The 14,382-nt window shown below is 47.7% G+C and overlaps 1 protein-coding gene across 7 annotated transcripts in view; it reads left to right on the forward strand.

The window, feature by feature from the left end:
- The window catches only part of ANKRD6 (ankyrin repeat domain 6), a 185,270-nt gene that overhangs the window by 151,908 nt on the left and 18,980 nt on the right, over nucleotides 1-14,382 (forward strand). For 4 of the 7 annotated variants that reach the window (XM_006055343.4, XM_044924285.2, XM_044924288.2 and 1 more), the window contains exons 4-9: nucleotides 2,010-2,108; nucleotides 3,274-3,372; nucleotides 7,208-7,306; nucleotides 9,039-9,137; nucleotides 11,466-11,564; nucleotides 11,950-12,027. In XM_006055343.4, coding sequence (XP_006055405.1) covers nucleotides 2,010-2,108; nucleotides 3,274-3,372; nucleotides 7,208-7,306; nucleotides 9,039-9,137; nucleotides 11,466-11,564; nucleotides 11,950-12,027 — 573 coding nt within the window. The remainder of the gene's footprint in view (nucleotides 1-2,009; nucleotides 2,109-3,273; nucleotides 3,373-7,207; nucleotides 7,307-9,038; nucleotides 9,138-11,465; nucleotides 11,565-11,949; nucleotides 12,028-14,382) is intronic. The other 3 variants (XM_045161953.1, XM_045161954.1, XM_044924290.2) reach the window with 3 other exon arrangements.

Genomic DNA, 14,382 nt, shown 5'->3' on the forward strand with positions numbered 1-14,382 from the left:
AGAAAAGCCCTCGCAACAGCAAAGACTCAGCACTGCCCCCCAAATTAATTAATTAAAAAAAAAATTGAGACTGGGCAGTTTTTCATGATTATCTGTTTGGGCCTTAAGTACACCTCATCTGGAAACACTTCCTAAGTTGTTTGAGAAAGATATGTAATGGCTTTGCCCACCTCCTGTAACCACCGATCCAGTGGCCGTATTCTTTTGACTACATGGCACATAGAAAGGGTCCTCTTTGAGTAAGTGGTCTTGGACAGGTGAGTGAGAAGAAAAGCAAGGCTAAATCTACTTTGTAATGGGAATCATAGCATAGGATGCTGAGGGGAGGGTTGATGACAGAAGGCACGGACAGTGGATGGAGTCATGCTAATGATTACCTCTACCCTCCTGACCCAACCAGGAAGAAATCTCTTAGATTCTACAGAATGGAGAGAAAGAAAAGCTTCTGAGACATGGACAGTCCCATCCCGTTCCTGGTATATTAGTACAGCTTAGACATTTAATAGCCATTTTATGATGCTAGAAATTGTATATGTAAAAAATTGGAAAGAAAAAGTTTAAAGAGGAAAATATTATTTCCCCTCATGAATTTTTAAAGGGAGTGTTTTTTTTTTAATTTTAAGAATGTGAATTTGGTTTTTAAGTAGGAGTAAGTGCTTTTTATTGTGATGATCTATACATAACATAAAATTGACCGTTTTAACCATTTTTAAGAGCACAGTTCTTTGGCATTAAGTACATTTGCATTGTTATGCAAACATCACCGTGGTCTCTCTCCAGAACTTTTTTTTCAGATTAAGTGCTTTTAAAGTGCATTGTCATTTGTTACAGATCCCAGGGATATAAGTAGAATCAGTATTTGATGAAGGCTATTTATAGGTAGCAGTGCACCCTTCTTTAAAAAGCCTCCGTGTTCTAGTTGGTCTCTCCTCTCTTGGGCTAAGAAGCAGGACTACTCCGAAGCATGTTCTTTGCCCCTCCTAGGTTCCACCAGAAAATTGTTCATGCAAAACTCTTGCCACCCAGATCATAGACCCCAAGAAGGGAAGGGAGGGACCTTGCCTGCTTTCACAGAGGAAGAACTTGAAGTCCAGCGAGGTGACAGGTATCCCCCAAGGCTTGCACAGCACACATCTCCTGACCCCCTTGCCCCACTCCCTTTCCATCCCACCAGGAATTTTCCACACCATTCACCCATCTCCCCGTTCAAGCTTACACCCCAGGCTGGACTTGATTTCCTGAATGCCTGTCAGAGATAACATGTATTCTCGGAGACTTCAGGACTATCTCTTGCTACGGACTTCACTGTCTTACCTCTAGGATATTAGTCCTCTCAACTGCAGTTAGGGGGAGTCAGCTTCCCTTTGGCACCCTGACAGAGAAAGAGAAGGCCAGCCATCCCAGGAATCTGATCACAGAGAAAGGGGTCAGATGCCGCCCCAACAGTGAAGATGCTGTCATGGGATGTTGGAAGAGCCTTAGAGATGTGCAGTGACAGCCTGAGTCCCTGAGTCCCTCCTCAGATGTCCTGGCGTATCCCCCTGCATTGTTTGCTCTAGGCCAGGGCCAGTCAATCAAGGAGTCCACCCACTCCCGGGTCCTGAGTGCTGCTGAGCGAGAGAGTAGGCTAGTGAGTCCTCTGACGCTGGGGAACGAGAGGACTCAGCAGAGAGTAAAGGTTCCAGGCATTGCTGGTTACCTTGAGCAGCCCACAGTCTGACTTTCAGACCCACTCGTCACAGTTGTGACAGTCCCATTGCCATCCCCTGGGGTGGCGGGTGAGAGCCTGACCCTCATCCAGAGGTCAGCTCTGTGGCCAGGGTTGCTGTGCGGTAGGCTGAAGGTCAGCACTGAGTTTGTGAACATCGCTGTTCTTGCCGGCACGCACCATCTGTTGACTAGATCACTGAGCCCAGCTGGCCCTCGGTGACTGAACGGTGAAGCAGGGGAGCAAGCGGTGGGGGGCTGGCGAGTGCTGACCGCCGTCCCTGCCTTCCCACCGCCTGCAGGGGGACCAGACCGCCTTGCACCGGGCCACGGTGGTGGGGAACACCGAGGTCGTTGCGGCACTCATCCAGGAGGGCTGTGCTCTGGACCGACAGGACAAGGTGAGCAGGGAAGGGGGGGCATGTGTCAGCCTGAGAACGTGCTCTGGGGATTTTCTATTGCGTGAGACATTGTCATTCCTGAGTCTTATTGCTCATGATTCAACATGAGGAGATCAGCCCAGAGTGCCTCTGAAAGAGTATTTGATCTCCCAGCAAACTGAACATTTACAAAAGCCCTTCCCTCTTTTCTGTGACAGCAGTGAACAACCACAGAAATATAAATGGTGAAGAAGAAAAGTCTGGAAGTAATGAGCTGTGTAGGCCTGGATGGGGGACTCCACATCCAGAGAGTCTGAGTGGAAGCCCCCAGACTGTTTCTTAAATATATATATATATATATATATATATAATGGCCTGAAACAGCTGGGAGGGCATTGCTGCCTCTTCTCTGTGCTTCCCTTTCCCTCACCCTACCTCTAGGTCCCACCCCACTCAATTCACTGCGCTTGATGTTTCTTTTTTTAATAGTAAGTTAAGCAAACACAAGATCTGTGGAATTGGTTGATTTTTATTTAAAAGTCACCTATGGAGGACACCTGTTTACCATATTTACAGATCACTGCCTTTTTTTTTTTCTTTTTGCCATATTTATAAATCACTGTCCTCGGTGCCTGCTCATTTGTTTGGGGCCCTGAGGTTTCTGGATTAACCTTCGAGAGATCAGATTTGGAGAAAGAAAAAAGCTGTGGAATCCACTTGTCCGCCTGTGGGCCCCTGGAACTTCTGAAGCTGGACTCTCCATCTGCCTGATCTTTGCAGGGTTCTCTCTGGGGCCAGGAGTGGAGCAGGGCAGCCCCTGGGGCTGTGTAGTTGGGTGGGGGAGGGACACCACGCCTCCCAATGCGGCTTTCTGTTCAGCATGAGCGGTGCGTGGGAGCCTTTCTCACCACCCCAGTTCCCAGAGAGACTTAAGCCCTAATGCCTTAAGTCATCCCCTGTGCATCATAAAGCTAGAGTGCATCTGGAGGGGTACCATTTTTAGGTACCATTCTGGGAGAATGAATAAACTGGCCACTCCGATCACTCCTTGGGATCTGTGGTTTAGGTGAGAAACCCCAGCCAAGAGAGGCCCCTGTGTGGGCCTTAAAATAACCTGCGCTGTGCTGACGCTGAGCAGACGGATCAGGCTTGGGTGACGGGGCTCTCTCTCCTGTGTGCCCCCCAGGACGGGAACACGGCCCTGCACGAAGCATCCTGGCACGGTTTCAGCCAGTCGGCCAAGCTGCTCGTTAAAGCTGGAGCCAACGTGCTTGCCAAGAACAAGGTGAGGTCCGGCAGGTGTGAGACCCCCTTGGTCACAATGAGGACAGCCCAGCCCGCCTTCTTTAAGGGATCTTCCTCTTGCCGAGCAGAACTAGGGCTCGGGGCCTTGGAACCTGGTGCAACTGAAAGCTTGGAGCTGGAGTGCTCCCATTAGGGCTGTGGCTCTCCCTGCTTTCCTGTAGGTCCATGAGACTGTGGTCATGGGAGCCAGCCCCGTCCTGAGGGGGCAGAAAAGGACCACAGCATCTCCTCTCCCTTGCTGTCCTCTGCCACTCTCCACTTCGTCTTTTCCTGCCATGTCCCTGGATCAGCCCCAAAGCCTCACAACGGACTGACATGATGTCTTGTCCCTTTGCATCCTGCTCCTCCTCTCCTCAGGAACTTTCCAGAAAGCTCCTCACCTGTCACTGTCTTGGGCCTACCCCAGAGCAGCCTCAGCCTCTGTTGTCTCTCTGGGTGACTTTGGCGTGTGCCTCCCGGGCTTGCAGGGTGGGCCCACCATCTCTTCTTTTACCCCCTCCCTTAGGGTTATCCAGTTTCTTTTCTGCCCATTGACCCTCAGGGTGGGGACCTGCCTATCGGGTGGCTGCGTTTCTCCAGCTCCCGGGACTGCACACAGCTCTGTGCTGTGCTGACTGGTGAGATGTTTTCCCGTGGTTCCCTCGTGGGTCGAGGGCTTCCGGGAAGCAGCTGGCCCTGTATTGTGGCATCTCCAGTAAAAGCCTGTCTCACTGCCTAGAGGACTGGTGGTTCTCCATTTCTTCCAGGTGGGATATAGCCTAGAACAGGAGTTGGTAAGTTTATACCAACTCGAAGTAGGTGGTTCCCAGTTAACGGATGGGGGGCCTCACCTGAGTCTTATAAGACATGTGATTCGTTTGTGACACAATTAGGGCTGTGAATTATCCCAGCTGGATCCACTTCACCACACTGCCACCTGTCCCCTGAAGGGTCCACCCCCAAATTGTGTAGGGAGCCACGAGTTCTCTCTCTAGATAGAGCAGCACAGGTGAGGTGTCATCCCAGGAGAGGGACTTACAGGCTCACCAACTCAAACTCTAGGAGGCCTCTAGAAGGTCCTTCTCTTTTTTTCTTTTCCCCCCACAAATAAAATTATAAGATTATAAAGTCTACAATATCATTTGATAGCTCCCAAGGGTTAATGAACACATTGATCACCCCCATTTATTTACCTTTTTGTGTCTGTGTGAGAGAACATTTAAGTTCTACAATTAGCAAATTTCAATTATACAAGACTGTTATCAGGTGTAGTCTGTAGACTACAGACACAGCTGTAGAACCACACGTTATCAGCTGTAGTCCCCATGTTACACGTTAGAGTCACAGACCTTGTTCATCTTACAGCTATAAGTTTACACCCTTTTACCAACCTCTCTTTATCCCCCTGCACCTCTCACTCCAGCTTCTGGCAGCCACTTTTCTACTCTCTGTTTCTACAAGTCCATCTTCCTCCCCCTCCCCCAGACTCCACATAGAAGTGAGAAGATAGAGTATTTGTCTTTCTGTCTAACTTATTTCACTTGGTGTATCACCCTCTAGGTTCATCCATATTGTTGCAAGTGACAGAATTTCTTTCTTTTTAAAGGTTGGATAATATTCCATCGCATAAGAAAGGTCCTTACTCAGCCAAGTACAGCAGCCCCTATCTAGAAATCAGTACTCATTACTCAGGGTGGGAAAATGCCTGCTATGTATACAGCAGGTCAGCTTTTTAAATTTCAGGTTTGACATTGCAGCCTTTTGTGTCCACTTTCATTTTACACATTGGTTTGGAGCGCCTTCCATGTTATTACATGTATGATTAGTGCATTCCTTTTGATCACTGAGTAATGCTCCACTGTGTGGATATACCATAATCTGTATTCTAACCCATGTATTTTCATTTTCTTCCTCCAAATGCTTTTCAGCATGATCGATATTTTCTTATTGACAAAAGTAAATTTTATTTGTACAGCTATCAGATTTCTTTTCAACATATATTTAACATATTTTTTTTCAACATATATTTAAGTGACTCCTGGGAGGCCAACAGCTTTGAGAAAACCTTCTCTATGTGTACTGAGAATTACACTAAGCTGAGCCCTGAGCCCTGCCAGGGAATTGAGTGTTTAAAATGTGGGCAGACCCTTTGTTTTGGAGGACTAAGCTAGCCGTGCTTCTCTGGTTGCACTTTAAAATCTCCTGGGAAAGTTTAAAAAAAAAAAAGCAGTGGGGAGAAGAGGGTAGAAAACCAAACCCACATGATGACAGGCCTGGGGTGACCAGCTGTCTTGGTTTTGCTAGAGTTAGGGAAGGGAATGGCACCCCACCCTAGTACTCTTGCCTGGAAAATCCCATGGATGGAGAAGCCTGGTGGGCTGCAGTACATGGGGTCGCTAAGAGTCAGACATGACTGAGCGACTTCACTTTCACTTTTCACGCAATGGAGAAGGAAATGGCAACCCACTCCAGTGTTCTTGCCTGGAGAATCCCAGGGACGGGGGAGCCTGGTAGGCTGCCATCCATGGGGTCACGCAGAGTTGGACATGACTGACGTGACTTAGCAGCAACAGCAGGGAAGGGATGCATCCCAGAATGCAGACCTTTCAGCACCTACACGTGAACAGCCTGGCCCCACCCCCTGGGGCAGGGACGTTGCGTTGCATCCGTGCACTGGTCTGTTGCAAGGGTCCCCCAGTTGAGTCCAGCCTGCACCCGAGGCTTGATAACCAACAAATTCACTCAGCTCTCAGGCTCAGAACTCACCAAGTTCCTGGAGGTAGCAGTGAGGAAAGAAAGACCCTGCCCAGGTTGGTTAGAGCTAAGGTCGTGAGAAGGATGGTAAGGGGCCCTGCAGCACACAGCTTTCCTCTATTTTTAAAAACCCATGCTTCTTTTCAAAGGTAAGGAATATAAATCATCCTTGAGTCTGGGCAGACAGTGCCGTATGATCCAAAGAGGAGTGAACTGGGCCAGGGAAAAGCCATAAACAGGCTGACAGCTCTGAGCCCACAACTGCAGGCCTGACCCAGCTTTTAAAGAACAAACACGGAGCTTATGTGTTTAATCTTCTGAATCCTTGCACCAAATCATGTTGCCTGCTTTTCTTGTCACTTTCCTAGGGGTTATCAGCGGCCTTGCAGGCCTTATTCCCCTAGTTTCAGAAAGTTCTCTTCTTGTCAATGAAGTCTTTCTGCAAGATTGCTGTGTATGTGATCCTGACCTTTCATTGCCATTTGACCTTGAAGGTAGACTCCCAAAAGCAAGAGGGTCTCTCTTGGTTGCCCATAGTTTAAATTTTGATATTTCAAGGAAAACCCAAGATTTGGAAGAGACTTGCAAATTAAATCTGTTACTGTGGCCTGCTGGAATCGGCCTGTTTTACCTCCATTGGTAGGCTGTCCACAGTTGTTCCGTGTTCCTCTTATAACTAAAAGGAACAGCCTTGTGCATGTGCCCGGCACTCTGCCATGAAGAAGATGGTCTCCTCAGCACTCCGAATCAACCCTCATTGTCTCAGCACATAGGGGTCATGCTCCACTTTACAGGTGAGGAATTCACAGTGGTGCTTATTAAGAGCATTCCCCAGTAGCTTGCAAGCAGTAAGTGGCAGAGCCAGGGCTCGGAACCAAGGTTTTATGACCCATGTGACTCTTCTGCTGGTATGGATTCCCAATTACATGTTCTTGCCTCTGAAGCACCCCAGCTGGGTCCGCCGAGCAGAAAGCAGAGAGCGTAAACAGTGACTCTCCTGTAAGTCTTGGCCCCCTGCAAGCGTGCCCGGTCTGCAGGAGGTGTTGCTAACATGTGCCCCCCTCTGTTTGCCTCTCTCCCAGGCGGGGAACACGGCTCTGCACCTGGCCTGCCAGAACAGCCATGCCCAGAGCACCCGTGTCCTTCTGCTGGGCGGCTCCCGCGCCGACCTCAAAAATAACGTGGGTGAACAAAAATAGCATCTCTTGCACTCTCTTCCGTTGCCTATATTATGAAAGCATACTAGAGTATTCACGTGTAGAAAACGAAAATTTGTTAATAAAAGGGGTTTGGGGACTATCAAGAAAGTATTCGTTTGTTGCTAATTCGTAAAGGATCCTTTTGCAGCAGTCCCCAATCTTTTTGGCTCAAGCGACAGGTTTCATGGAAGACAGTTTTTTCACGGATGGGGGAAAGGTTGGGGGATGGTTTGGGGATGATTCAAGTGCATTACGTTTATTGTGCACTTTAATGCCACCACTGATCTGACAAGAGGTACCAGTCCGTGGCCCAGAGGTTGGGGACCTCTGCATTAGGGGAATGAGAAGAGAAATCAACACTCGGAAACACTGATTTTTCTCCCACGCTCGCCCCTTGCTCCTCGGCCTCTCAGTCTGTTTTATCATTTTGTACAGCAGGTGTCTAGCAAGCAGGTCTAAGAATGAGTAATTGTTTTCAGGAAGCCTCCGCCCACACAGTGTTGCACTCTTAGTAAATACCGGCTGATGCTGTACTGGCGAGGCTGTCTGATGCTCCATGCCCAGCATCTACAAATCTGTCCCTGAGGCATCCTTGGGATGAACTGATGATCAATAGTTCTTGGAGGTTCCTGACCTGAAAGGTCCCACGGGCATACCCCTTCCCTCCACGAACACTGCATTTCCTTCATGAAGCCTGTGCCACGTGGCAAGAGAATCTGAGGCTTCTCTCAAAAATGACTTTGGCTGGACAACTTCCCTGGTGATCCAGTCGTTAGGACTCTATGCTTCCACTGTAAGGGGCACGGATTTGATCCCTGGTTGGGGAACCAAGTCCTACAGGCTGTGCACAGTGGCCATAAAAAAAAGGACTTTTAGCTGGGGTTTCCTGACTGGGGGCAGGCTTATCTAAAGTGGTCCTGAGAATGCTCTGAACTTCAGCTTTGAGCTTGGTTCCCTCTTAATCCAGAGGAGAAGGTTGTGCTAAAGTGTCACCATCTCTAGACAGAACTAGAGCTCAAATGAGAAGTCAGGGGAGTGCCGCAAAACGTCACAATATTGTCTCCAGTTCTCTTGTTTTCTCTCTGGGAGCAGTTTGGCCTGGGACCACCAAGGAAGACCCTGCTCCTGAATTTTTCTGAGAAGTCCTTTTTTATGCCCAGTGATTGCTTCCTCATCAGCTTCCTAGGCTGCATTGCTCCCCATGGGATCCTGGGGTACTGCTAGAATGGGATGCACTATGAATATTTTTAGCGTATGTAATCTTAAAATCCAGCAACTCATCCCACTTTCTTAGTCCATTCAGCCACGGTGGATCTGTGATGGGGAAAGTCTCATATCCAAAGCAATGCTATTGATCTTAGGCAGTGTAATCCAGAGCCTTTGGGTTGTAGGAGAGGCAGGGGTCAGTGGAGTCTTAGTAAGTGCCTGCTAGGCAGAGCCTCTCTTAGTTTTGGCGAAGGTCTCTTGGGCAGCAGGCATCCAGGACCTGAAACCTGAGACCGAGTCTGCGTGGTGGGAAAGAGAGCTGCACACAGGAAAGGGCTGCAAGTCGTGGAGTGAGCACCTATGATAAAGGAGATGCTTGTCATTCAGGCCATTGCCCTGTGAGGAATATATGCTAGTCTGCTAGCTTTTAAATGATAATTTTCTTTTAATTTTCTGTTATGTTTTGTAACCGCTCAGACCGTGCTTAGAGTTTGATTTCTGTCCGCAGGCAGGCGACACCTGTTTGCACGTTGCTGCACGCTATAATCACTTGTCCATCATTAAGCTCCTCCTCAGTGCTTTCTGTTCTGTCCATGAAAAGAACCAGGTCAGTGCGTGTGATCTCCCCGTGGTTCACAGGCAGCAGCGCTAGCGCCAACGGGGACAGAGGTTGCTGGGAGGTGGTGCCTGCTCCCGGAATGGGACTTGGCCAGTGCTGGCCTTCGAAGGAACCACAGATTTCCTGTGGCCCTGGTTTATCTGGCGTTCTGGAGAAAGCGTGCTCTGTCATTCCAGTGCGTATCACCACATTTGCGTAGTGAACATTTTTGGAAATCCTGGGGGTGGGTTTTGTTGTTAGTGTGGTTTTTAAAAATGAAACCCACAAGGAAGAATGGGGCTTTTGGTGTCATGATTTCTGTTCCTTGCACCGCCACCTATGTGAGCTGAGCTGATGGCGTCTCTTGTTTCTGTAAAGTTCGGTGCATGGGCAGTAACTACACTGTGCAGTGGGGTTTTGAAATACAGCTGTGGTTATTACAGTGTTCTGTGGAAATGTGATTTTTCAATAGTCATTTGGATTTTTAAAAGTTGTCTTGTTACTTATTGAAACCTATACCTAACTGATGCATTGTTTGGCTTTTCTGAGTTTGGGTGCATAAATCTGAAATTTAAAAAATTAGATCATGATTCAGATTTAAAATACCCTATAATGGTGATTACTGACCCTGGCTGCATATTGGGATCAAAAGGGAATTTAAATATACCATTCCTGAATCCCACCCCAACGTAAATGACCAGAACATCTGGGGCTGAGGTCCAGGAAACAGTATTTTTTTAAAGCTCCTGGTCTAAGTGTGGGCTTCCCTGGTGACTGTCAGTCAAGAATCTGCCTGCAGTGCAGGAGACTTCTTGCAATATAGGAGACCAGGGTTCAATCCCTGGGTCGGGAAGTTCCCCTGGAGAAGGAAATGGCAACCCAGTCCAGTATTCTTGCCTGGAAAATCCCATGCCTGAATGTGCAGACAGGATTGAGAACCACTGACCTAATAGCTAAAGTCTGTCATTCTATAGTCTCCCCGTGGACTCCAGTTTGTCAGATTACCCACAACACAGCCCTGACCAGCTGGTGCTTCTCAACCTGGGAGGCGCATTTCAATCACCTGGGAGCTTTGAAAAATCAGCATGCCCTATCCATGCTCCAGGCCAATTAAGTCAATGTCTGGGTGGGACGCTGGCGTCAGTAGTTTATAAAGCGTCCCAGCTGATTCCAGTGAGCAGCGGAGACTGGAAACCACAGCTCCAGAACTTCCCCTAACATACAACTAGGTGACTCAGGAATGAAATGAACACTTTCCCTGTCTACTCATCAGGGAAGGAGGCCTGAGAACGGCATACTTGATCACCTGCCAGGAATGAATGAATGAGTGATTTCACTTCTGTATGCATCTGACTTATTTATGTTATCTGGTTTGGGAATTAAAACCAACATTTGCATTTGGAATTAGCCCACCAAGCTGCATCTGTTCATATATCCTTCTTTGATTGTCTGAAATGTTTTTTGTAAAAAATAAATTATTGGCTAAATTTGGTAAGGAGTTGAAAACAGCTGGTGTTAAATGAGCGCTATCTTCAGTGACTCCACCCAAACAGAAAACTCCCTGGCCTGTAGGATGATCCCAGTGGCCCTTTCACATCCCTAAGGGTGGCTGCAGGGCTGAGCTATTACTCTGAGGCCTGTAGAAGTAGCTACCTTAGAAGCTCCTGCTTATTCTAGTTCAGAAACTAAGGGGTTCTCTGCCCATCCCCTGCCAGGCAGACAGACAGGGTCCAGAGCTACCTTTTAAGTAAAAATTTTAAAAAGTATGAGTTAAAAGAAATATTTAAAATACATGGCTGAGATCCTGCCTCTGTGTAAGGTCAGGGCCTACCATTCCCAACATCCCAGGCCCAGCATTGCTTTGTCCCCCTGCACTTAATCCTGTCCTGTCATTTCTGGCATCCCACTCAGAAAGGAATGTGGTATTTGTGTGTAGTTCATTCAGTTCCCAAGATCTCTTAAAAAAGAACCACATTTAAACAACAAGATCCTACTCTATAGCACAGGGAACTATATTCAATATCCTGTGATAAACCATAATAGAAAAGGACATAAAAATGTATATAACATTACATTGCTATATGGTAGAAATTAATACATTATAAATCAATTATACTTCAGTAAAATAATTTTAAAAATAAAGTATGAGTTAAAAGAAATATTTTAAAGAAATAATAAAAAGAACCACATAACACTTTAGCCAAGGGCCACTTGTCAGTCTAAGGCAGATTTTAGTTTAACTTTGAAAAGCCACCACCAAGTCATGGGATAAAAAGCTGGAGGGCTGTGGGCCACGATCCCATGGGGTTTAGCCGGCTTTCTTCTGATGGATTCCAGGCTGGAGACACGGCACTTCATATTGCTGCTGCCCTAAATCACAAGAAGGTGGTTAAAATCTTGCTGGAAGCTGGAGCAGATGGGACCATCGTCAATAATGTAAGTGGAGTTGCAGCCATGGTTTCTAAAGCCGTTCCCACCCCTTTCGGGGTCGGTGTGTTGTGGCCACCTCACCTCCTGTGAACTCAGAGCACACAGCCTCGCCCAGCCTCGCTCTGGAAGAGCTGCAGCGTGCCGACCCCACGACCCCTGGGGCCCGAGGGGGTGGGCTCGAGGGGACCCCTACTCTCAGCAGCCCCGTGGGTTACAAACCCCGAGGGCCCATCTTCAGACATTTCAGTGAGCACGTCCTGACATGAAAAGGGTCAGGGGTGTCTAAGTAAACTGGCAAGTAGATGTTGCCAGAAGTGACTGTCCCGGCTGGCTTGTTCGTGTCCCCGGCTGGAGTCCCCTACTCACTGGTCTTCCCTGTGCCTTTCCTTAGGCAGGCCGGACTCCGCTGGAGACTGCCCGCTACCACAATAATCCGGAAGTTGCTCTCCTCCTCACTAAAGCGCCCCAGGTAGGATCTGCTGCATTTTCCCTTGTATTGATTATGTGGGGGCTGCAGAGTTGTTGGGATTCCTTGGGTTGCTATCTACTGAAGCCAGATCAAACCACCTTACGTAAGGGACTGATGGGTTTCCTGAGCAGGTAGTGGACACATAGGAATCCACGTGAGCCTCCAGGAAACTGGAACCAGAGACTTCAGGCCCAGCAGGCTGTTTTCATACACGGCATCGTTTCCTCTTTGTGGCTGGATCATCGTCACAACCAGTTTCCTGGATCATAGTTTCCCAGCCAGGGAAAAGTACCAGTTTAAAATGTAGGAGAGACTTCCCTGGCGTTCCAGTGGTTAAAACTCGGTGCTTCCAGTGCAGGACATGTGGGTTTGATCCTTGGTAGGGAAACGAAGGTCCCATAAGGTGTGCAGTGCAGCCAAAAAATGAAAACAATAAAACATCATAGGAGAAGGTCGGTTGTGATTGGGAGCTTGGAGCAGATGCCCAAAACAAGTGGGACAGAGGTGCTTTAGGGAGATGGTCGTGTCTGTTTGACCACGTGGTTACAAGAGGGATTTCCCAGAGAAAGGTGGGAATGGACATCTGTCTGGGCAGCCGTATATGTCTACTAGAGGCAGTTGGGTACAGTACAGTTGTACTCCTTTTAATTAAATATTGCATGATGTGTGGATGTGAGAGTTGGACTGTGAAGAAAGCTGAGCGCTGAAGAATTGATGCTTTTGAACTGTGGTGTTGGAGAAGACTCTTGAGAGTCCCTTGGACTGCAAGGAGATCCAACCAGTCCATTCTGATCAGCCCTGAGATGTCTTTGGAAGGAATGATGCTAAGGCTGAAACTCCAGTACTTGGGCCAACTCATGCAAAGAGGTGACTCATTGGAAAAGACTCTGATGCTGGGAGGGATTGGGGGCGGGAGGAGAAGGGGACGACAGAGGATGGAATGGCTGGATGGCATCACTGACTCGATGGATGTGAGTCTGAGTGAACTCCGGGAGTTGGTGATGGACAGGGAGGCCTGGCGTGCTGCGATTCATGGGGTCGAAAAGAGTCCGACACGACTGAGCGACTGAACTGAACTGATGGTATATTGGCCATCATTCAATTTTAATAGATGACTGATATTTAAAGTTGAAACGATCTAAGTCTGAAATTTAATCATGATAATTTATAAGCTATTTATGATTTCAGCACCCTGAAATAGCTTTGTTTATATTACCTTCCACAGATACATAATGTTTATATAGCTGTGCCTACTATGTATATCCCCCTTTGTATTCTCCCCTTTATCCTATCTATGATAGGAAACTGTTCTGCAGTCTTCACAATTATTTATCATAATGGAAGCATAATATTCTTTTCTGGTTGCTGACCAGTATTAAACCATTTCCTTAATGTTAGACATTTTGGTTACTTCCCAGTTGGAGCTACTCTGTTCCTTTACAGCAAACAGTGATTGGTTTTCCACCTTATTCTGGCTAATGCTGCAAGAAGGCAAAGTCTTAGGGAGCCAAAGGGACAGCCTGGACCCCAGGTGTTGCCCAGGCCCAGCCAACCTCGGGTTCTGGGTGGCCTTGATTCCATCTATGTGTGAAAAACACACCTGATGTAACTAGCAGTTTCTGGAAGTAGTTAAGATTTTATCTCTTGCAGAATCGATCACCCTCTTGCCCATGGAGTAAGTCCTTTTCAGTGGGCTCTGGAGATACACAGAGCCCCTGAAAGGTGTGAGTTGGATGCTCCTTCAGAAAAAGGCTCCATCTTTGTCTAGCTGTTTGCAAACAAATTCTCAGCTTTATCACCTCCAGAATCCTGATAGAAAAATGCTAGCCTCTCCTGGATCAAAAAGGACAGGGTGCTGTATAAGTGTCAGAATCCATCACAGTTACCTGGCACTTCAGAGTCTGGCAGTTTAATGGACAGCCAGCCCTGTGCTCAGCCATATGAAGACCGTCAAGTCTTGTGGGGTGGAGGATCTCCCTGGCACACAAGGACTGATGTGCCTTTAACCTGCCTGTCATTTATCTTCTAGAGCCCAGGGATCTGGATTCCCAGGGATAAAGCTCACTTGTGAACTGTTTTCCTGTGTGGGTTCTCCTTTAGCCTTTACCATTTAAAAAACATGGCTTGGGACGTCCCTGGTGATCCAGTGGCCAAGACCCCACGCTTTCATTGCAGGGGGCCTGGGTTTGATCCCTGGTCAGGAAACTAGATCCCACATGTCACAACTAAGACCCAGTGCATCCAAATAAATAAATGTTGTTTAAAAAAAGGCTTAGGGAGGGGGGTTCAGGATGGGGAAACCATGGCTGATTCAAGTCAATGAATACAATACAAAACCAATACAATATTGTAAAG

This window comes from Bubalus bubalis, chromosome 10 (assembly GCF_019923935.1).
Source record: "Bubalus bubalis isolate 160015118507 breed Murrah chromosome 10, NDDB_SH_1, whole genome shotgun sequence".
Taxonomy (NCBI): domain Eukaryota; kingdom Metazoa; phylum Chordata; class Mammalia; order Artiodactyla; family Bovidae; genus Bubalus; species Bubalus bubalis.